General features: G+C 47.3%; 1 protein-coding gene across 2 annotated transcripts in view; it reads right to left on the bottom strand.

Moving 5' to 3' along the window:
* gcgra (glucagon receptor a) overlaps positions 1 to 22,112 on the bottom strand; it is an 88,389-nt gene that overhangs the window by 14,386 nt on the left and 51,891 nt on the right. Inside the window, exons 2-7 of one of the 2 annotated variants that reach the window (XM_078571238.1) lie at positions 17,307 to 17,464; positions 6,511 to 6,607; positions 4,845 to 4,952; positions 3,704 to 3,825; positions 2,942 to 3,048; positions 1,907 to 2,060 (exon numbers count right to left, since the gene is read on the bottom strand). In XM_078571238.1, the coding sequence (XP_078427364.1) occupies positions 1,907 to 2,060; positions 2,942 to 3,048; positions 3,704 to 3,825; positions 4,845 to 4,952; positions 6,511 to 6,607; positions 17,307 to 17,360 (642 nt within the window). In that variant the 5' untranslated portion in view covers positions 17,361 to 17,464. The remainder of the gene's footprint in view (positions 1 to 1,906; positions 2,061 to 2,941; positions 3,049 to 3,703; positions 3,826 to 4,844; positions 4,953 to 6,510; positions 6,608 to 17,306; positions 17,465 to 22,112) is intronic. The other variant, XM_078571239.1, reaches the window with a different exon arrangement.

Raw genomic sequence — 22,112 nt, 5'->3', positions numbered from 1 at the left:
AATGGTCTGTCATTATATCTCTGTACACGGGAAACAGAGTTCAAGCAGACTGTGTTCATTCCGTAATTATGGATGTACTGGGACTGAACTTTTCAAGTAATCCTGTATTAAGGATATGGTTTTGTTTGTTAATCATTATTTTCTTAGGCTAACCACACAGGATCATTGTGAAAGGGATTTGAAGAGCAGCAAAGTATTTTATCTGGTTAATGAGTCCTTTTATTTTTCTTCTATCCCCTCTCTCTAAGCAGAGATGGCAGAAAGAGGTCACTGGAACCAGAGGTGCATTGGCCAATTTATAATATTGCTTTGGATAATTTTCCCCATTTTCTCCCATCTCCTCTTTCTGAATGTTGGGATTCAGAGGATGCTTCCATCTATGCTGGCAGCCCATTGGCATCTTATCCAAGTAGACTTCGCTCCTGCATCATAACTAAGTCCATCTTCACCCAACATCCATGCCTGTGCACTCCCTAGCAGGTATCATTGGGACAATGATCGGGGACAGTGGGAATGCTGGCTGCTCTACCTCTTCCTAGCTCAGGGAACGGCTGATGTTAATTGAGGTCTGCTGCATTCCGATTCAGCATGGTCAGGACATCGAACGAGGGACTACATTGGTCACAGGACTCAGGAGCAGGCTGTTGTTGCAGTTATCCACTGTGTAGAACTGACTGGGCCATGGGCAGGAGTGGGGTATGATTAAATACTTGGTCTTGTAGAGGTTAACACCAGATATCACATACTGTCACAATAAACTGACAAAGAAAATCCTACAAAATAAATCAAGGTCTTGCCTCTGCTACAAAGCCATAGGGGGTGATGCAAGCTCAAGGAACAGCACCTAATCTTTCTCAAGGACATGTTCCAGCCTTCTAAACTCAACACTGAATTCAACAACTTTCAATCAGAACCTCGGCCTCCATTTTGTTTTATGTGTCTTTTTGCTGGTTTGCTTTATCCCCTTTAGTTTCTTTCTTAATCTCTTTACATGAGGCTGCTGCTATCCTGACATTCACACCTCATCTAGACACATCTTTTGTTTCATTACCTGTTCTATTACCACTCCATTTGGCCTTCCACCATGAAACCTTTTGCTATTTCATCTCTCCTGCCCTCCACTCGATTGGAGGCCTTCCTTTTTATTCTTCTTCCCCCCCGCCCGGCTGGCTCCCACCTTTCACTTGCTCAAAAACATATTACATTTCTATCTTTTCTCAGGTCTGATGAAAGGACACAGGCCTGAAACACTAACATGATTGACGTTCCAAACATTACAAAGTGATATTGCTTTCTGTAACCTCAGTGGCAAAATCTTCATCTTACATTAACTCTTAACTCTGCTTCTCTCTCCACAGATGCTGCCTGATCTGCTGAGTATTTTCAGCATTTCCTGTTTTCGTTTCAGATTTCCAGCAAATGCAGTATTTTGCTTTGAATCAGTTCTCTGTCCCGTAGTCCAATACTGAATGAGGGCCAAGTTAACCTTTGGCCATAGTGTACAGTGGGTGACACTGGATTGTTCCACATCACTTCTGATGTTCCTTTCTGTCAATCTCACTGCAAGGAAGATGGGGAGAGATGTAACATAGGCAGCTGACCCAATACTGCCAATGTTGCTGGGTATTGGAGTTATCCCTAGTGACTGTAGCATCCTGTCATTGTGAAGGGCCTCCACCTGTCCTGCCACATGACACACTTCTGACAACTTAAACAGGTCCCAATTCCAAACTCTGACTTGCCGAATGATTTTCTGGCTTTGCTATTTACAGTAAAAAATAATCCAGTAGATTGTGTCATTCCCAGGGCCCTTATGCATCACAGTACAATGACCAAACATCTGTCTAAAGGGCTCATTACAAGAGAAAGTTTCCTTCTCTTATTCCAACAAATCAACAGGACCTACCTCATTGTTAAACCAGACTTTAATGTCCACGTCCTCCGTGATTTGCTTGTACTGTGTTTTAAAAAGCGCGTCTTTAATGAGGATCGAGACCGCCCGGAGGATGAACGAGGCAAACAGGTTCATGTGGATGTAGTTCCTCATACAGTGAAGTTTCCTGCAAGAAAGAAACGGAAGATTAACAACGATGTCAGGTAGGAATTGTTCAGCCATCGGAAGGATAAGTTTTAGATCAGGCTGAAGGGACAGATTCTTTTGGTGACCTTTGTGTGAACAAAGGTTAATTATGTTCGTGATGGGAACAGAACACTGTCCCATTTTTGTGAAGACTGTGTCTCCATTAAGGATGCCAAGATTGAGTGTAGGACAATTAGATGCAGAGTAAGAGTGCCTTTGCACTAACCCCAACACCAGAACACGCTCTACTGCACAACATGATATTCTCCTATTAACCATACCTCTCTTGGAGTCAGCTGGCTGCTTAATGCTGAATTGCTGTGCCCTCATATGCATATGGTCATTTAGACTCTTACAGTTAGCAGAGAGAAACTTTGACCGTAGCCCTCTGGCCTGGGTAGAGATCTATGTACTAGAGGTGAAAGGTCAGTGTACTAGAGGTGAAAGGTCAGCATTAGGGGTAAAAGGTCAGTCTACTTGAAGTATGATATTTGAGTCCATCACCAGACTCTGACAATGTGGGTTAGGGATCTATACCTTACTTTGGACAATAATTAACAGGGTTTTAATGAATAAAAACAAAAAACTACTGCGGATGCTGGAAATCCAAAACAAAAACAGAATTACCTGGAAAAACTCAGCAGGTCTGGCAGCATCGGCGGAGAAGAAAAGAGTTGACGTTTCGAGTCCTCATGACCCTTCAGCAGAACTGAGTAAAGTTAGGAGGGGGGTCTCCTAACTTTACTCAGTTCTGCTGAAGGGTCATGAGGACTCGAAACGTCAACTCTTTTCTTCTCCGCCGATGCTGCCAGACCTGCTGAGTTTTTCCAGGTTTTAATGAAAGTGTGAGCCAGTTCTTACCCAAATCCCACCAGAATTCCCAGGGCCAACACCAGGGTTCCTAGGGACAGTGAATATCCCACCGTGTACATAATCTTGAAGCCATGCAAAATCTTCCCCTGCTCCTGCTGAAAAATGACAAAAATATCGATTACTAAAGGCATGAAGGGGGAGCAGAGAAAATGGTCAATTCCAGAATAGGCTTGACACAGTTAAGGGGGAGTAAGTGGGGAAGATGTCCCCTTTATTAATTGCAATGAAATGGATTACAGATTACTGTCGATATCATGATGGGTGGGTACCAGAGGATACCTGAGGAACCTCAGGTAGAGAAAGCAAGAAATACATGTCAGAAAAATTAACCAAATCTTTTGCAGAGTGATGGGAGCGGAATCTAAAGAGTACGACACAGGATGGTACAGGGCAGGAGGCCATCCAGCCCATCATGCCACTTTTGGCTCTTTGAAAAACCAGTCTAATTGGTCCAACTCTACCCTGCCCCATCCCCTTGGCCAGAAATGAGACTGTTCCTTTAAAATATGATTGGGTAGAAACTTGGCCCTAAACTGGCAATTTCTCATTGAACATCTGTTTATAGTCCTGGCCCAATACTTGGTCCCATTAATGTCAATGCATGAAGACCGGGCAGGGACTATGTCCATCCTGTGCTGCCTCCCAAGGTGAATTGCTGCCCCTGTGCACCCTTGAGAACATGCTACGATTCCTATAATTGTCCAATTATTCCAACAGGTACCCAGTGCCAGGATTTTGCACTGTTCCCACCTGAGCACGGTCGTCCTTGGGATCATCTTTACATTGGCTACTGTCCCTCCAGGGCTGTTTAATGGAGTCCATCACCCAGTGGCCATCAAGCCCACACTTCCGGAACACAAAGCCACTCTGCACTGTAAGAGAGAGAAATTAGTCATCGTCTTTTCATTAAGGTCTAGTGATGGAACACTGGTGGGTGTGGGCGGGAAGGCAGGAAACACTGAGAAGGACTGTTTCAATGATGAGCTCGTCTTCCACTAGCAAACACCCAGAGTGTGTTGTAAGTTTTAAAGTTCAGGAGTCACAGATTACCCAAAATAGGCAGTCAAGGATTCATAAGTGATTTTGAGGCAGCTGATTAAGAAGCAACCGTTTTGATTTGCTGCATAGGCTAAATAGACAGGAAACCCACAACAGGTGGGAGCAGTTCACTGAGCCCAGAGTACAAATAGACAGATGGTGCAGAGCCAGTGTTGATCCCTAGCTTGTGGCGTAAGCCTTCTGCTCTTTAGCCAAAGTGTTTGGAAACTCTTCCCCCCCGCCCCCGTCCTCCTCAATCTTCCCTCGTCTTCCTCCAGCTGCCTGACAGGGACCACCCCAGCCTCCGAGCACCTGTTAACACACTTTATCTCTAGGGGCTGGGTGTTTACCCGATAGCAATCACTTGTTCTAAAAGTTCTGGCCAATGACTGCAGGGCAAGTACCCAAGGTGTCACCACCCACCCCCACCCCGTCCATCACTTTAGTTCAAGGTCATCTTTTTGTTTATCTCATGCTGGGATCCATTGGCTAGTCTTTACCAGACACTGGTATGGATAAGAGGGTACCAGGTGGCATCCCACCGGTTTTGGAATGTCAATATGGAAGCCTGAACCAGGAGACCTCAAGATTTCTAGGGACTGTTTCTCTAGATGGAGAAGAAAAATAACTTATATTCCAGGTGGTCTCATTCAATGCTGTCTAACTCCGTAAGAATTCTATAACACTCTGAAAAGCACCATTTCTTACTGTGTGAATGCAAAGGGGAGGCTGAAAAGGTTCGATTAGCCCATTTTATTTATTTGGTTGATATAGCCCGGGGTGTCACTGCTTCAAGTTTATCCGACTTCCATCCAAGGGCCACCTGTGAAAACTCTCAGTGAAAGGCTGTTACCTGTGTTATACCACGGCAAGTACCAGGGACAGGAAACATTCACAATCGTATTCGGGAGACCATCAGGCCAACAGGCGTACTTATCAAAGGTCCGGTTACACACGACACCTGTAGAAGAAAGATAAGAGACTTGCTCAGTGAAGGTTAGTGGAAATTCAAAGAAACTGGTATTAGCCGTGGCTCAGTTGGTCGCCCTCTTACGCCTGAGTCAGAAGGTTGTGGGTCCAAGTCCCACTCTAGAAACTTAAGCGCAAAATCTAGGCTGACACCGCAGTGCAGTGTTGAGGGGGTGCTGCACTGTTCAAAGCACAGTCTTCGGGATGACATGTTAATCCAAGGCCTGGCCTGCCCTCTCAGGTAGATGTAATAGATTCCATGGCACTGATCAAAGAAGAGAAACAGGGCATCCTCCCTGGTGACCCGGTCAATATTTATCCCGCAACATCACTAACATGATAATAGCCAACATCTGGTCATTATCACATTAGTGGGAGTTTGCAAATTGGCTGCCACATTCCCTACATTAAACCAGTGATTGCACTTCAAAAAAAAGACTTCATTCAGTAAAGGTCTTCAGAATATCCCAAGGTTATGAAAACAAAATGTATAATTGTAAATTGTCCTTTTTTTGAATAGGCACCAAAGAGCTTGCAGTGGACTTTAATCATCTGACACATGGGCTTCTCCCAGTCCCAGCCTCAAACCCGTCCATTCCCATTCATTCCCACTGTTTAGCATCCATACCGCACAGCTTGTCTTCATTCCATTCTCCATTCATTGGGATTCAATGGGACAATGTGCTGATGGTGTGAATTGGACTCCCAATTCCCTGGATTACTGGACCAGCAACATACCAACAGCAGCAACTTGCCAAGGCTCCTTCATCAGCACTTTCCAAACACACGACCTCTACCACCTAGGTCAAGGGCAGCAGATGCATGGGACTATAACCCCCTGCAAGTTCCCCTCCAACCCACTCACCATCCTGACTTGGAACTATATCACCGTTCCTTCACTGTCGCTGGGTCAAAATCCTGACACTCCCTCCCTAATAGGGTGTACCTACACTACAGGGACTGCAGCGGTTCAAGAAGGCAGCTCACCACCACCTTCTCAAGGGCAATTAGGGATGGGCAATAAATCCTGGCCCGGCAATGTCCACATCTGGTGAACGAATGAAAACAAGAACAATACACTAATCATTATCGTCCTTGGCAACAATAGACACAAGTGATGCCAATAACAGAAGAGAACAGGCACTCATGGAAACGGGAATGTAATTGATGCAGGGGACATGCACACTCTCAACTACCATGGCACTGATTTCTAGGAACTGGAAACTGCAAAACTCTCTGAGATAGTGGGACAGCTTGCCCCTTTAAACTGCTCTGGGTATTGGAATTCTGCAACAGCAAGAAATTCCCCTTCCCTCCACCCCCACCCCCCTCATATTATGAGGCCCAGGAAAACTGACAGGAGCAGAACCCAAGCGTTTAACCAGCGGTGACCCCAGCAACTTCACTGCAGCCAACCACAGGTCATTGAGAGGAAGGTGGCCAGTGTACAGAGTCGCAAAACTGGGTCCTGTTACCCCCCGAGAACTCAAATGGCATCACCAAGCAAACACCACTTTGTACGTGGTTGGGGGTGGTGGCGAAGGTCCTACCTTTTGGCTGAGAGGCCCGGGACATGTTTCTCAAACATTCATCAGAATATCTTTGCCACTTTTCCACGGTGTTCTCCAGAACTTCAACTGATGCCCTCTGGAAGAAAGAAATTAGAGAAGATTGCAAATGCTTCCAAGATGGTGCCTAGATGTAGAAATGAGGACTGGATTGTAGGACAAATGGAGTGGGGTACACAGTAACACAAGGCACCATTGATAGACTGAACCCAGTGCGAACATGGACTTCCTAAAGGCCATTCTCATTCTTCCCCAACGCTCTCACCCCCAGCGTAAGCCCTGCTCCTAAGGAACATTCCCACTAGATCCATTGTTCAGAACTCTCAGTCTCAGCACAAGGTTCCCTTGGTGATATGAAGGAGAGAAGGAGAGCAATTGTCAGGTTGGAGGCAAGCAGGAGGGATGGAGGCAATCAAAAGAGGCGGCAATCTGGACCCATGAATTTAGCCTTGGGAGCAAAGCCTACACAGGTTTTTTTTTTTTTGCAAAAATATACTTTATTCATAAAATATCTTCAATCACATTCCAAACCATTTCAAAAACAACATTACAAGGGTACAATCCAGGTTACACTTTTACAAGATGTATCACCATGTGCATCAGTACAAACAATATTACAATCATTTACAGCCTTTCATTTTGATCTGTACAGCCCGAGGGGCTCTAAACAGTTCCCAGTCTCTCGGTGCGCTGTGGTAGAAAGGTCTTAGACAGCGACCCTTCCCCATTGCGCCTTTGCGGCAGCTGCCCCAAGCTTTAGTGCGTCCCTCAGCACGTAGTCCTGGACTTTGGATTGTGCCAGTCCGCAACAATCGGTCGGGGACAACTCTTTGTGCTGGAAGACCAACAAGTTTCGGGCAGACCAAAGTGCGTCTTTCACCGAGTTGATGATCCTCCAGCTGCAGTTGATGTTTGTCTCGGTGTGTGTCCCTGGGAACAGCCCGTAGAGCACAGAGTCCTGTGTCACAGAGCTGCTCGGGATGAACCTCGACAGCAACCACTGCATCTCTCTCCAGACTTTCTTTGCAAAGGCACAATCCACAAGGAGGTGAACAACGGTCTCTTCCCCCCCGCAGCCACCTCGAGGGCAACGTGCAGAGGGGGTGAGGCTCCTGGCGTGTAGGAAGGATCTGACGGGGAGGGCCTTTCTCACCACCAGCCAAGCTACGTCTTGGTGCTTGTTGGAAAGTTCTGGCGATGAGGCATTCTGCCAAATGACTTTGACAGTCTGCTCGGGGAACCATCCCACAGGGTCCACCCTCTCCTTATCCCTCAGGGCCTCTAGGACGTTACGTGCTGACCACTGCCTGATGGACTTGTGGTCAAAGGTGTTTTTCTGCATAAATTTTTCCACCAGGGACAGGTGGTACGGCACGGTCCAACTACTTGGAGCGTTCCGCGGCAGCGTGGCCAGACCCATCCTTCGCAACACCGGGGACAGGTAGAACCTCAGCACGTAGTGACACTTGGTGTTTGCGTACTGAGGGTCTACGCACCGCTTGATGCAGCCACACACAAAGGTGGCCATCAGTATGAGGGCGATGTTGGGCACGTTTTTTCCCCCTTTATCTAGAGGCTTGTACATCGCGTCCCTGCGGACACGATCCATTTTCGACCTCCAGATAAAGCGGAAGATGGCTCGAGTGATCGCCATCGCGCAGGAGTGTGGAATGGGCCAGACCTGCGCCACGTACAGCAACAGCGAGAGTACCTCACACCTGATGACCAGGTTCTTACCCGCAATGGAGAGGGAGCGTCGCTCCCACATGCCCAGTTTCCTTTTCACCATAGCCACTCGCTCCTTCCAGTTTCTAACGCATGCCCCGGTCCCTCCGAACCATATCCCCAGCACCTTCAGGCCGTCAGCCCTGACAGTGAAGGGGACAAAGGATCGGTCAGCCCAGTTCCCAAAGAACATGGCCTCGCTCTTCCCACGATTTACCTTGGCTCCCGAGGCCAGTTCGAACTGGTCGCAGATGTGCATCAGTCTGCGCACCGACAGCGGATCCGAGCAGAAGACGGCGACGTCGTCCATGTACAGGGAGGCTTTTACCTGAGTGCCTCCACTGCCTGGGATCGTCACTCCTCTTATGCCCGGATCCTTCCTGATGGACTCGGCAAAGGGTTCTATGCAACACACGAAAAGGACAGGCGAGAGAGGACAGCCCTGCCTGACTCCAGATTTAATCGGAAAGCTATCTGTTTCCCACCCATTGATTGAGACTGCGCTACTGATGTTAGTGTAGAGCAGTTGGATCCAATTTCGAATTCCCTCCCCAAACCCCATTTTGGAGAGCACATCCCCCATGTAGGTGTGCGATATTCTGTCAAAGGCCTTCTCCTGATCCAAGCTGATGAGGCAGGTATCCACACCCCTGTCCTGTACATAGGCAATCGTATCCCTGAGCAGCGCCAGGCTGTCAGAGATCTTCCTGCCCGGCACAGAGCAGGTCTGGTCAGGGTGAATCACCAATTCCAGAGCGGATTTGACCCGATTGGCGATGACCTTGGACAGAATCTTATAGTCCATATTCAACAGTGAAATGGGTCGCCAATTTCTAATTTCCTCCCTTTCCCCCTTGTGCTTGTAGATGAGGGTGATGATGCCTTTCCTCATGGATTCTGACATGCTGCCGGCCAGGATCATACTCTCGTACACTCCTAGCAGGTCTGGGCCGACCAAGTCCCACAGAGCCGAATACAACTCCGCCGGCAAGCCGTCGCTTCCGGGAGTTTTACTCTTCTCGAAGGACTCAAGGGCCTTAGTCAGTTCATCAGGAGTTAGCGGTTTGTCTAGGCTCTCCCGCGTACTGTGGTCTAAGACCTCCGTGATAGAGGACAGGAAGGACTGGGAGGCCGTGCTGTCCGTGGGCTTCACGTCATACAATCCGGCATAAAAGGATTTGCTGATCCTCAGAATGTCGGACCGTGATGACTTTACTGAGCCGTCTTCTTCCTTCAGGCTGCTGATCACAGAGCTCTCTCTGTGTACCTTTTGGAAGAAGAAACGTGAGCACGTCTCATCCTGCTCCACGGAGCGGACCCTGGAACGGAAGATGATCTTGGAGGCCTCCGAGGCAAAGTGCGAGGCTTGCTGGCCCTTCACCTCTTGGAGCTCCTCCTTGACATCGACCCCCATCGACTGCAGCCGGAGCAGATTCTGCATCTTTTCCTGGAGTCGGGACATTTCCCTCTGTTCCTTTCTAGCTTTCTGGGTGCCTTTGCGGATGAAAAACCTCTTGATGCTTCCCTTGATCACTTCCCACCAGTGTGTCAGGGACTCAAAGAGGGGTTTCACGGTTCTCCAACCTTTGTAATCCCTCTTGAGCTCCTCAATGTTCTCTGGGGTCAGCAGTTGCACATTTAGCTTCCATGCCCCCCTGCCCACCCTCAGGTCCGTCTCCAAGTGGCAGTCCGCCAGTAGGAGGCAGTGGTCAGAGAAGAACACCGGCTTGACCTCGGTGGATCTGACTGTGAATGCACGGGACACAAACAGGAAGTCTATCCTGGAACGAATGGACCCGTCTGGCCGCGACCAGGTGTATCTACGCTGCGCTCCGTCTGCAGGGTTGCTGAAGACGTCGTGCAGCTTGGCATCCTTAACTGTTTCCATCAGGGATCTGGACGTAGCGTCCAATCTGCTGCCGGCCCTGCCGGATCGTCCAGCCGCATCGATGATGCAGTTGAAGTCACCGCCCAGAATGACCGGCCTGGAGGTCGCCAGCAGCAGTGGGAGCTGCTGAAAAACCTCCAGCCGCTCAGCCCCTTGTGCCGGGCCATACACGTTAATTAACCGGAGTGGAGCGTTCTTGTACATTACGTCTGCTACGAGGAGTCGCCCGCCCACCACCTCCTTGACCTCGGAGACGGTGAAGTTGCCTCCCCGCAGCAGAATACCCAGGCCGGAGGAACGAGAGTCGTTTCCGCCCGACCAGATCGATGGCCCGTGGGACCACCATCGTGACCATTGCCTGTAGGAGCTGAGGTGCGGTATCGCACACTCCTGCAGAAACAACAGGTCAGCTTTGACCTTGGCTAGGTAGTCCAAGGTCGCAACACATCGCGTAGTAGATTTAATGCTACGCACATTTATGGATACAATCTTTAAACCCATTTTAAAGCATTTATTCTCCTACCAAACCCACTGTCTCTGAGAGTCCCAGACCTTTAGTCTGCTCCTTCATACCCATAGTGAGCTCAAATTTCTTCACTTTGGATGGGCTGAGGTAGATCTCCTTGGCCGTGTTCTGCTCCAGTGGCATCTGGAGGTTCACGTAGAGAGCGGGTTTTGAGATGACCTTTGCTGGAGAAGCTTCTCCAAAACTCACCCCCTCTGGGGTGTTGCTGCAAAGCCTACACAGGTTGCCAGCAAGCAGTAAGGAGCCAGTGCCTGTGGGGATGTACAATGACACTGGCCCAGGCGCTGAAACTGTACCCCACTGTGAACCACAATTATAATGTGGTAACCCTAGGAATGATCATATATGCTCATATTAAAGTCAATCTCATGTATAAAATCAACCCAATGATTTTTGACCTTAAAAAACAAATTTTTCATATACCTCCTGTAAAAGTTCACTTTAGAGTTTCAGGAACCAAGCTCAGAAATTGCAGAGCCAAAGTATAATCCTGGAGATATTCCATGTAAATGAATAAATACTAATAAAAATAATTTAAAAAAACAGTAAGTAACACTTAAAACATTTATATGTTTACATTCTGTTTTTATTTATTCAAATTCTTAAACTGATCAGATTATGAACGATAATTAATATGAATTTTTAGTGGTGTTGGTTTTTACTTTATTCCATTGCAATGACCTTCTTGAGATTTCACTTGGGCCTGTATCAAGAACACACGCCAACCTCTCAAAAATATTATCCATGTAACAGTTGACCCCATGACTTTTGGCCTAAAAAACTGGTCTCAAAGATTCGACGTTTACATGAGTAAATACGGTACACCCCTTGTGAGCCCGTGGCGGTGGGACTGTACCCCCCACCGTCCCCCACACACTCCATCATGGGTAGCGCCAGTGGGTGTGTACCATAAAACCCATGAACCCTAAGGAGTGACCTGGCACCCATTCCAGGGTTTGTCCTTTCCCCCTTTCCACTGGGCACCTCCCGTGAATCGCGAACAGAATAACAGAATGGTAGAATTCGCCTACACTCCTCTGTCCAAAAGGGCCACAGTACAGGCACAATTCAGAGCATGAGTTTGTGAAAATCCCACACAATTGATAATGGTGCTAATAATTTATTTTGCTGGTAAATTACTATCATTTTGAGCTTTGAGATTCTCATTAACATCCGTCCCATCTGCTCAGGCTGGTAATAGGTGGCCCATGATGAGTGAACAATGTCATCTACACAGGAGGACTTGGAGTCAATCTGTGGCTGCGATAGGAGTTCACCAGGAGGGATTTTAATGTTCTGTCTCTCTGCTGACCTAGCTCATGTAATAAGGCGACAATAGAAACAGCTTTTTCACAGGCCAATATTTGGAGATCATGGCAGCCACTCATTAGCTATCCTGACTGTAGTGTTTTGGGTTTTTTTTAAATTTTCTTTCTCTATGGGAAGGATTTGGGAAAAGAGTTACTTTCAATGCTGGGTAATTAAAGGCAACGGGGGCTGTACTTTAATTGGTTGCATTTGGTTGCTAACACTGTCCTACTGTTTTATTCCATTACGCCATTGCGAGCGACAGAACAGGCAGCTGCCAGGACCAAAGATGGCGCTGCTCATATCATCACGGCTATATGGTGGCGGTGGGTGCGAGGATTATCACATGGGATGTGGAGGCAACATCATCAGATGCCTGGGGGAAAGTGACAGTGACCACGGGGGCAGTACATGTGGAGAAGATGGTGACGTCTGGGGTCAGAGGTTCTGGCTCCAAGGATCTGCCTGGAGGCTGACTGCCTATAGGCTGTCTGTTTGCAATGAACTATTTGCCAAGTTTTCTTACCAGCTGAGTCACGGATCCCGGGGTGGGGGTGGGGGATTGCCAGGTGGCAAGGGTGGTCAGGGTGGTGCGATTTTAAGCCTAGTCACTCATTAGGATCTTGAAGGGATATTTGGGGTTCCTTCACTGTCACTGGGTCAGAATCCTGGAACTCCCTCCCTAACAGCACTGTGGCTGTACCTACACCACAGGGACTGCAGCGGTTCAAGAAAGCAGCTCACCACCACCTTCTCAAGGGCAATTAGGGATGGGCAATAAATGCTGGCCCAGCCAGCGAAGCCCACATCCCGTGAAAGAGGGAAAAGGTACAGCACCAGTTTTACACTCAGACCAGTTTTACACTAGGATTGAATTTCCTGCTCAGTTTCCACATGCGCTATACTGTACAAAGGAGAAATGTCGAGCTTTGTTTCGAGGGATTGGTTAGGGTGGTTACACACAGGCTGCAGCTGCTGTACCACAGCAGCTCATTTAGATGACGCTGGATTACAAAGCCCCCTTTCCCTGCCATGCATTTTCTCTCTGTTTGAACCTCACTGAGTCTCCTGTAGTTAAAGGGCTAAACAGTTCTCTCTTCCCGTCACTATTCCTGCTTAGTCTACTAGCAGCAGGAGAGAGGCACCACCTGGGGCAGACTGGGAGAAACACAGTGAGGCCGGGTCCAGGACATTACTGACATTCTGATGAGGAGAACCAGTGCACACAGTGAAATGGTTTTAGTCCCTCTCAGCCAACAGAGGATTAATATTTCAAACTTTTCCATGATATATTGTATACTGTCTAAATTTTTTAAACAACATCACCGCACAATTGTGAACACTTACACTGTGCCTGAGTGACACAGGACACTCTCATCATAAAGATGTTAATCATGGTGGGTCCCCTTCCCTTTTAGTAAGAACGTTCAAGAAACGTGTTGGTTCATCAACCTGCAATATTAACTTTGCTTCCCTCTGCACAGATGCTGCCTGAACTGCTGAGCAATTTCCAGCATTTTCTGTTACTATTTCAGCTTTCCAGCAGTATTTTGCTTTTGTGCTGAGCGTATAATCCAGGCAGGCAATCCAGTGTAGTACCAGGGGAATGCTGCACTGTCGGAGGCGCTGTTTCTCGGATGTGGCTTTAAACCGTGGCCCTGTCCGCTTGGTTACGCGATAGTATTTTGAGGAAACCCAAGCCCACATCAGTAAACAAAAAAATGATCGTGATCATATTGCTGTTCATGGGATCTTACTGTGCACAATTTGGTGCATGGCAACAACTACATTTCAAAGAAAGTACTTCATGGGGGCAGGGGGCGGCGGGGGGGGTGGTGTTTTACTGAAACCCTGACCGTTTCTTACCTCACCACCAAAAACAGGTCGATTGATCACTATTCTCATCTGTTAATGGTGGGATCTTGCTGTGCACAGACTGACTGTCGTATTTGCCCGCACTTCAAAAGTACCCCGCTGGCTGTAAAGCGGCTTGGAGTGTTCTGAGATCGTGAAAGATGCTTTAAATGCAAGTTTGCTCTTCTATCTTAGTTAACAACACCTGCGTCAAGAGCTACCTGATCCATGTCGGTGACATTTAACACGTTCAAACGCTTTTCCTCTGTCCGCCAGGTTAACACGGGTGTAAGTTTGGTCAATTTGGGAAGGCCTAATCGCTGATAAAATGGCAGAAAAGAAGAATTTCGAACAAAAGAGTTAAGCCAACTTCACCAACAGACACCTCTAGGATTTTGACATCCGACCTATTCAACCACTGCATTATACGGCCGTGGTTTTATAATCCAGCCGAGTTTTGGTTGCTTCCAGCAACAGAAAATTACAAACTTTGCAACAATATTTCCGATAACACAAATCAGAGTTTTGACTGAGAAGTCAATTAGACCTGCAGTCGCTTGGCAGGACGTAGCTTAAATATGGATGAAGGGAGAGACATGTTGCAGAAGCTGTTCATCTTCCACTCATCGGGACAAACACAAGAATACCAAATTTCAAACCATCACAATTTTTACTGCAGGGGCGAAAGGTGCTGATTGGATTGGCCAACCAATCAACAACCTTTTTTCCCTGTAGTACAAATTGTTGTGATTGTTTGAAATTTGGCATTCTTGTGTTTGTCCTGATGAGTACAAGATGAGTAGCTTCAGCCGACATGTCTCTCTTTTCGGTCCTATTCAATTAAACTTACTATTGTGCATCCCCTTTTGCCATTTTTAGATCTATCCTCAGTTCCATTTTAATTCTTCTATGTGTATCTGTAGCCCTGGGCTCCAAGGTATAGATGACTTGTGCTATATAACAAACCTCTCGGGACACTGGTAGCACTGGTCTCAGGGCCAACTGAGTCACGTTGCCAACCCTCCAGGATTGGCCTGGAGACTACAGAAATGGAAGACTAATTTCCTGGACACTGTTGCAAGCAAAACCCAGAAGACAGATCATTGGATGGTCAAATAAACAGTGCATAGTTTTTTCATTTTCTTTGCACATATTTGTTTATTGTGGCTAAAGGGCTGTTTGATTGACAGTTGAGAACCGTCCAGTTGGGGTAATGAAGACTTTCTTTGTTTTCCAATTAGCCGTGGGGAAGAAGGGGCCCAATGAGCATCCGTATGTTGGGTGTGGGGGCGTGGCTTGGAGACAGGAAGTCATCTGTTGAAACAGCCAGGAACTTGGCCAACCAGAGTTGGTGAGCCTACCACTGGAATCCTGGGATAGATCCATGCTGGTGGTGACGGAAGTGGCGGAGGATATCTTTTGAATATGGAGGCTGGTGGGGTGGAAAGTGAGAACAAAGGGAAGCCAATCTCTGGCCACAGTTTTGGCTGCTTGGCTTCTGTCCACCTGTGTGGGCATCTGAGGGGGTGGAACAATGCCATCTTTGTTGTCCTGAGAGAAGGCAAAACCCTCAGAGCCAGGAGAAAGTGGCCAATCACTAGCAGCATCACCATCTTCTCAAGGGCCAACTAGGGATTGGTTGGATCCACTGTATAATCAACCTCCTTCCTCCCATGGTTCACAACGATATACTTCAAGTCAGCAGGAGACATTTGATATTGGAGGAGTGTAATGAACAGGCTTTATTCATATACAACACAGGTGATCAGTCTCCAACTGTACTGACAGTAGCATTTAGACCTCCCTGCCTTTTGCGCTCTCCAACTCATTCCTGAAAATGACACTCCTTTGTACACTCTAATTTGCTTACACCAAAGATACAGGTCACAGGTAAGACCTCATGATGTATCAGTTCCTGAATCCTTCGAAAACAGCCCATTTACATAAAGAGTCTTAAAGTTTTACTTCAAAGATACTTCCCTCAAACATGTCCTTGACCAATCAGTTCTTCAATCCTTTGATGAGTAGATATATTAATAGCTTATCTTCCTCAATATCTTGTCTATGTGATAGTGAACGGATCCCTCTGCCTGTTTTTATTATACTAACCACTAAAATTATACTTTAATTGCTCCCGGCCGATATTGTCATCATCGTTTTTTTCCCAGCTGAGGCATGCACACTTTACCTGTTTCTAGGACACAGGAAAGCCAGAAGAGCAGGAGGCCATTCAGCCCCTCCATCCTGTTCTGGCATTCAATGAGAATCATGGTTAATCTGTGACCTAACTCCATATACCTTCGCTCAATATCCCTTGATCTAGCATCAAATGCCATTTGTGGAAGAGAGTTCCAAATTCCCATCACCCTTTTGTGTGTAGAAGTGTTTCCTAATTTCACTCCTGAAAGGTGGGGCTCGAATTTTAGACCAAACCGCCCCCCACCCACCTCATCCTGGGCTTCCTAACTGGGGAGGCCATAGGCTGCGGTTTTCCAGTCTCAGGAAATCCTGGCCACAGTTTCTGTCAATCTGTCCCCCTTAATATCTTGAAAATGTCGATTCATTCACCTTCCAAGTTTCAGGGAAAATGCAACTCTGCTTTGTGTAATCTTGCCTCCTAATCTAACCCTTGGCGTGCAGGCTCTTAGGAAGCGTTTTGCTCTATGTTTGGTTATAATTCTCCAGGTCAGTTTGATTATTCTCGCTCAGGTCTCCAAGATGCTCAGGATAAATGCCAGCCTTGCCAGTGATGCCCACATCCCGAGAATGAATATTAAAAAAATAGCCCATTGACAGGGGCTTTGGTTGCACGTTAGTACATTGATACATACCTGTTAGCCGGCACTGCCTGACAGAGTTCACTCATCACAGACCAAAGCCACAGGTAAATAGCAAGGAGCTGCTTTCAAATACCATCAATTTAGATGCACGAACATATGAAATAGGGGCAGAAGTAGGTCATTCGGCCTCTCAAGCCTGTGGCTGATCTGTTTGTGTTTCGATTTCCACATTCCCATCTAACCCCGATAACCTTTGATTCCCTTGCCTAACAAGATTCTATCTCCCTCTGCCTTAAAAATATTCAGTGACCCCGCCTCCACCACCTTCTGAGGTAGAGAGTTCCAAAGTCACACAACCCTCTGAGAGAAAAAAATTCTCCTCATCTCTGTCCTAAAAGGACGACCCCTAATTTTAAAACAGTGCCCCCCTAGTTCTGGACTCACCCACAAGAGGAAACATCCTTTCCACATCCACCTTGTCAAGGCCGTTCAGGATCTTATAAACTTCAATCAAATCACCCCTCACTCTTCTAAACTCCAGTGGAAACAAGCCCAGTCTGTCCAACCTTTCCTCATAAGACAACCCACTCATTCCCGGTGTCAATCTAGTAAACCTCCTCTGAACCTCCTCCAACACATTTACAAGCATGCTTGCCTAACCAGCTTGGGCTGTTTAGGAAGAAGATGGTGTTCTTACCTGAAAATTCATGGACAATGCTACAAGGAGAATAAGGAATCGAGCCTGTGACATGCCTCTGCGGTGCTGCCAAAAACCATCGGTGCGTCTGGGACCTCCTGCAACGTTCAGTGCTCACATGGAGTGGCCGGGGGTACGATGGCTTTTAGCACGGCCTCCTGAAACAAAGGGGTCGTAAGTCAACCAATCAATTACAGGCAAACTCTATCTGTAGAGGATACCGGGAGCAACCAGCCATGGTGAGAAACTTATACTGTACTGCAACACACAGTGAGCAAAGTACTAAATTTACAAAATTTTAGTAATTCTTTAACTTTTCTTAATGAAGATCAAGTCCTACATCTGAGTGCCACACTAAAGGGATGTGATCCATACATGAGGGAGGGAGAAGGGTATAGGGTGTCAGTTATAGAATGTTAGTACAGCTTAGAAGGAGGCCATTCAGCCCATTGAATCTGTGCTCGCTCTTTCAAAGAGAAGTCCAGTTGGTTCCTGCTCTTTCCCCATAATCCCCTCAATTGTTTCCCCTTCCCCAAGATTCAGGTTTAGAAGACTTCTTGTGTCTGTGGAGGCATGAGGCAGACAAAGCACATGCTTATGTCTGCCTTCCATAGCTTGTTTTTTCCCGGAACGGGTCACTAACCTAAAGCTATAGCCTGAAGGGCGCCACCCTACATCAAGCCCAGGAGACTCCCCTGCTCATACCGCCAGCTATTGGCATGTTGGAAGGATTTGCAGGTTCACAATCAACCCTGTTTGGCCACATTATGGGGAAAAGGCAGGAAAGTAAAGTTATCAGATCCGCCATGGTCTCATTGAATGGCGGAGCAGACTCGATGGGCCGAATGGCCTACTTCTGCTCCTACGTCTTATGGCAATGAAGACGCCTTCTTGGCCATCAAATCCTGGAGCGGGACTCGAACCTGGAGCTTTTGGTGCAGAGGCAGGGGTGATACCCATGGTGCCACCAGACCTGCTTTCCCCTTCAAGCATTTAACCAATTTCCTTTTGGAAGTTACTAGTGAATCTGAGTCCACCACCATACTTGGCAGCTGATTCCTGATCACAGCAGCTCAGTGTGGGGAGGTATGTTTTCCCCATGTCGGTTATGATCCTTTTGCCAATCACTTTAAAGTGGTAATTAGAGGAGGAGGAGGTATTTGTAGATGATAAACAGTGGCGCAGACCAGTTGGGCTAAATGCCTGTTTCAGTACTGCAGATTCTAACTCACTGAACCAGAGTCCAAGTTTTAATGTGGTAATGACACTTTTGTAAACTTACAATATTTTTACGTGGTGTAATCTACACCCCTGTTATTCCTCCCCCACTTTGGTCCTATATGGATTGGACCTCCCCCCCACCCCATCATGATCAGGGGCAATAAGTTAATTAAGTGAACCAAGCGCCTTAGAGAGACCCCCACCCTCGGGAGAAAATGGGATGGAGAGAGATCATAAACACAAAAGTTAATTAAAGGTTTGCTGAATGCACGTTTCATTTCCAGTTGGCACATGACCATCAGCAGGAACATCCTGTGATCTCATCAACGATACACTAACAGGTTACAGCTCTTCCAAATGATCGAATGTGTTCAAACAGGCAGAATCTGTGCATCATCCGTTGGGCTATAATCAGGCATCACTTCACCTGCATGGGGCCCACTGGTTAATGGGGACCCCTGGCCTGGACAGATCCCAATTGTTCTATCGTTTTATGAGTCATTGAGACAATCCTGTTTCAATGTATCAATGGCTTACAGATACAAGGGTGTGTGTGTGGGTGGGGAGGGGTGTGGTGGAGTGTGGGGGGGGCAGTGGAGTGTGGGGGGACAGGGGGAATGGTGGTTGTGGTGGTGGAACACGTCACCCATGAGGAATGTCTGCTGGGAGCCTGAGCACCGGACAATGTAAAACTGCTAAAAAATCTGCAGTCCCTTAAACACATCTGTAATAAAACTAATAGAGGCTGAAGTGAGATCTTGCCTCCTCCATGACAACAGTGACTCCATTTCAAAAGTACTTCATCAGCTGGAAGGTGCTTTGAGATGTCCCGAGGCCATGAAAGGTGCTATAGAAATGCAAGTTCTTTATTCATGTAATTGCTTCACTTTGACAGTACAAGCTGCCACCAGTATCGGGGAGCGGCTGTGACCTCATGAAGCCCATGGCGATCGGAGACAACCATCTCCAGGGAATTCCGCATTCAGCAGCAAAACGGTAATATGGGAAGACAGCAGGCTTGCCATTTTCTGTTGGAAACATTTAGATATCCGTCAGCTGTACCGCAGTCTCGACCTCCCGCTGTACAGCCACCTCCTCTCGCCTGCGAGGCTGTGGACACAGCGAAGGGACAGCGCACATTCTGGCAAAATTGCTGTGCTGCGCCAATCACTGTTAAGTGGGCCCTTAATTAGCCTGTTTGCATTCCCACCTCTACCAGGTAGGTTGCTAACACCCCTGTGTGTTAACAGGATCCAAGCTAGTTGGCAAAGTCAAAATCAAGACACGGAGCTTTTCTTTATTGAGAGAGTTTATTGTCTTGTTCAATCTCACAGCTCACCTCCAATTCCACCCAGTGTCCCAGCTATCCCCTATTTATATGCTCTTTTAATATCTCATAAAACTAATTAACGAATGATCTAATCAACTAATTGAGAGCCACTTAGAGGGGCGCCGTACCAAAAAAAACAAAACTCTAAACGGAGTCTTAGTGAATGAAATTAGAATGTTGTTTCCGGGGCTGGTGATGCACTCCAGCCCCTGTGATACCCACCCATCGTAGAAGGTTTCAAGAGTACCAGCAGACACCATATGCTCCCTCTCCAGGGACATGGAAGGGGCCAGACAGCCGGGTCTAACGACCCCCTCCATGGCCTGCTGCCTGGACCTGTTAGTGGTCACCTTGGCCAGGCCTAGGAGCAGACCTCTGAGGAAGGAGGTCCTCAGATCTGCCCACCCCTCCTCCACACCGGGTGACCAAAGATTAGGAGTGTGGGGCTGAAGTACAACCAGAATTTGATGAGCAGCCCCCTCAAAGAGTCAAAAATATCCTATTTATACGTGCTCAAAGGTGATTAATATCCATCACCTGTTTCTGTTAACCAGAACAATGTAATTGACATTAACAAACCTTAACAATGTAATTGATAAAGACAGTGACACTGTGTGCCCATTTCCACGGGGACTGGGGTGTTTTATCGATCCCTTTAACCACATTTTGGTTTAAATGTTTGTAAGTTTCCTTTAAACTTTGTCCTTGGTTCTACAGCTGACCTGACTTAGGGGCTGTGTTTGCTTTATCCTTTATTTGTTGATTTAGTATAATTGGTTGACTCAAAAAGAGTTACAGAGAAAGCAAGAGGAGGCGAGGGCACATTAGGCAGCCAGTCAAAGTTTTTAGTGCAATGTCCTCCCCTGTCACCACCCCCCTCCCCCCACCCCCACCTCCATAGCTGCCCCCGCTGGGCTGGGAAAATTCTGTGCATTAATTGTAGTTATAGTACTCATTCCCTTGATAAACAGAACACTCAATCTAACTGCTCTGTGTTAGACAGGGGCTGACCATTACTTCTTGAAAAAAATTACTTCAGTAACAATCTAACAAGACTCGTTCACCTTCCCTGCTACCATCAGTCCAAGGTGCCTTTCCTCATTTGACCCGTCTTATCACTGATAAAGACTCACATCTGAAATATTTCCTAATCGTTCCCTTTCAGATGCTGGTTCAGCACCTTTCCTGCTTTCTGTTTTCAATTGCTGATTTCCAACATCACTGGCTTGGCCCTGGCTGGAATATTGGGTTCAACCCTCTCAGCAGGTACACTGCAGGAGACGACATGGGGAGGGGGAAGGAAGGGGAATTTACTAGACTGGGAGCAAGGATGAGGAGCTCCTGTCATGTGGGGAGATTGGAGAAGCTGGGGGGAGTGGGTGGGGGGGTGGGGGGGGGATTGTTCTCCTTCCAGCACAGAACACTAAGGGCGATTTGGTAGAGGTGTTCAAAATCATGAAGGTTTTTGCTGGGATGAATGAGGAGAGATTGTTTCCTGTGACAGAAGAGTTGGTAATCAGTGGGCAGGGATTTAAGAGAATTGCCAAAAAAAAAATCAGCAGCGCAACGAGGAGAAATAGTTTAATTCAGGGACTTGGTACGATCTGGAACGCGCTACCCAGAAGGGTGGTGGAAGCAGATTCAACAATAGCTTTCAGAAAAGAATTGGGACGGAGGGAATATTAGCAGGGCTGTAGTGAAAGTTTGGGGGCGGGGGGGGGAACTAATTGGATAGCTCTTTCCAAGAGTCAGCTTAGGAATGATGGGCTGAGAGGCCTCTCTCTGTGCTCTATGAGAAATAGAAGCAGGTGTAGGCCATACAGGCCCTTGAGTCAGCTCCGAAATTCAATATAATAGCTGAACTTGTACATTAACTCCACTTTCGCATCCTATCCCCATATCCCTTGATCTCCTTAGTGTCCAAACATCTATCGGGCTTTGGGCGGGATTTTCCAGCCCTGCCCACCACTAGGATCTTGGGCGGGATTTTCCAGCCCTGCCCACCACTAGGATCATCCGGTCCCTCTGAAAGTCAACGGGCGTTTGGTTGGGCCGCCGAATCTCTTGCAGTGGCTCCCGCCACTGATGGGGCCGGAAAGTCTCAGCCTTAGTCTTGACTATATTCAACGTCTGAGAATCCACAGCCCTCTGGGGTCGAGAATTCCAAAGGTTCACCACCCTCTGAGTGAAGAAACTTCTTTTCAGCTCAGTCCTAAATGGCCAGCTCCTTATTGAGACTGTGAACGTGTATTCGA

Source organism: Cetorhinus maximus, chromosome 24, assembly GCF_964194155.1.
Source record: "Cetorhinus maximus chromosome 24, sCetMax3.hap1.1, whole genome shotgun sequence".
Classification (NCBI taxonomy): Eukaryota; Metazoa; Chordata; class Chondrichthyes; order Lamniformes; family Cetorhinidae; genus Cetorhinus; species Cetorhinus maximus.
The sequence above is the reverse complement of the archived record's forward strand: the minus strand, read 5'-3'. Positions and strand labels throughout refer to the sequence as shown.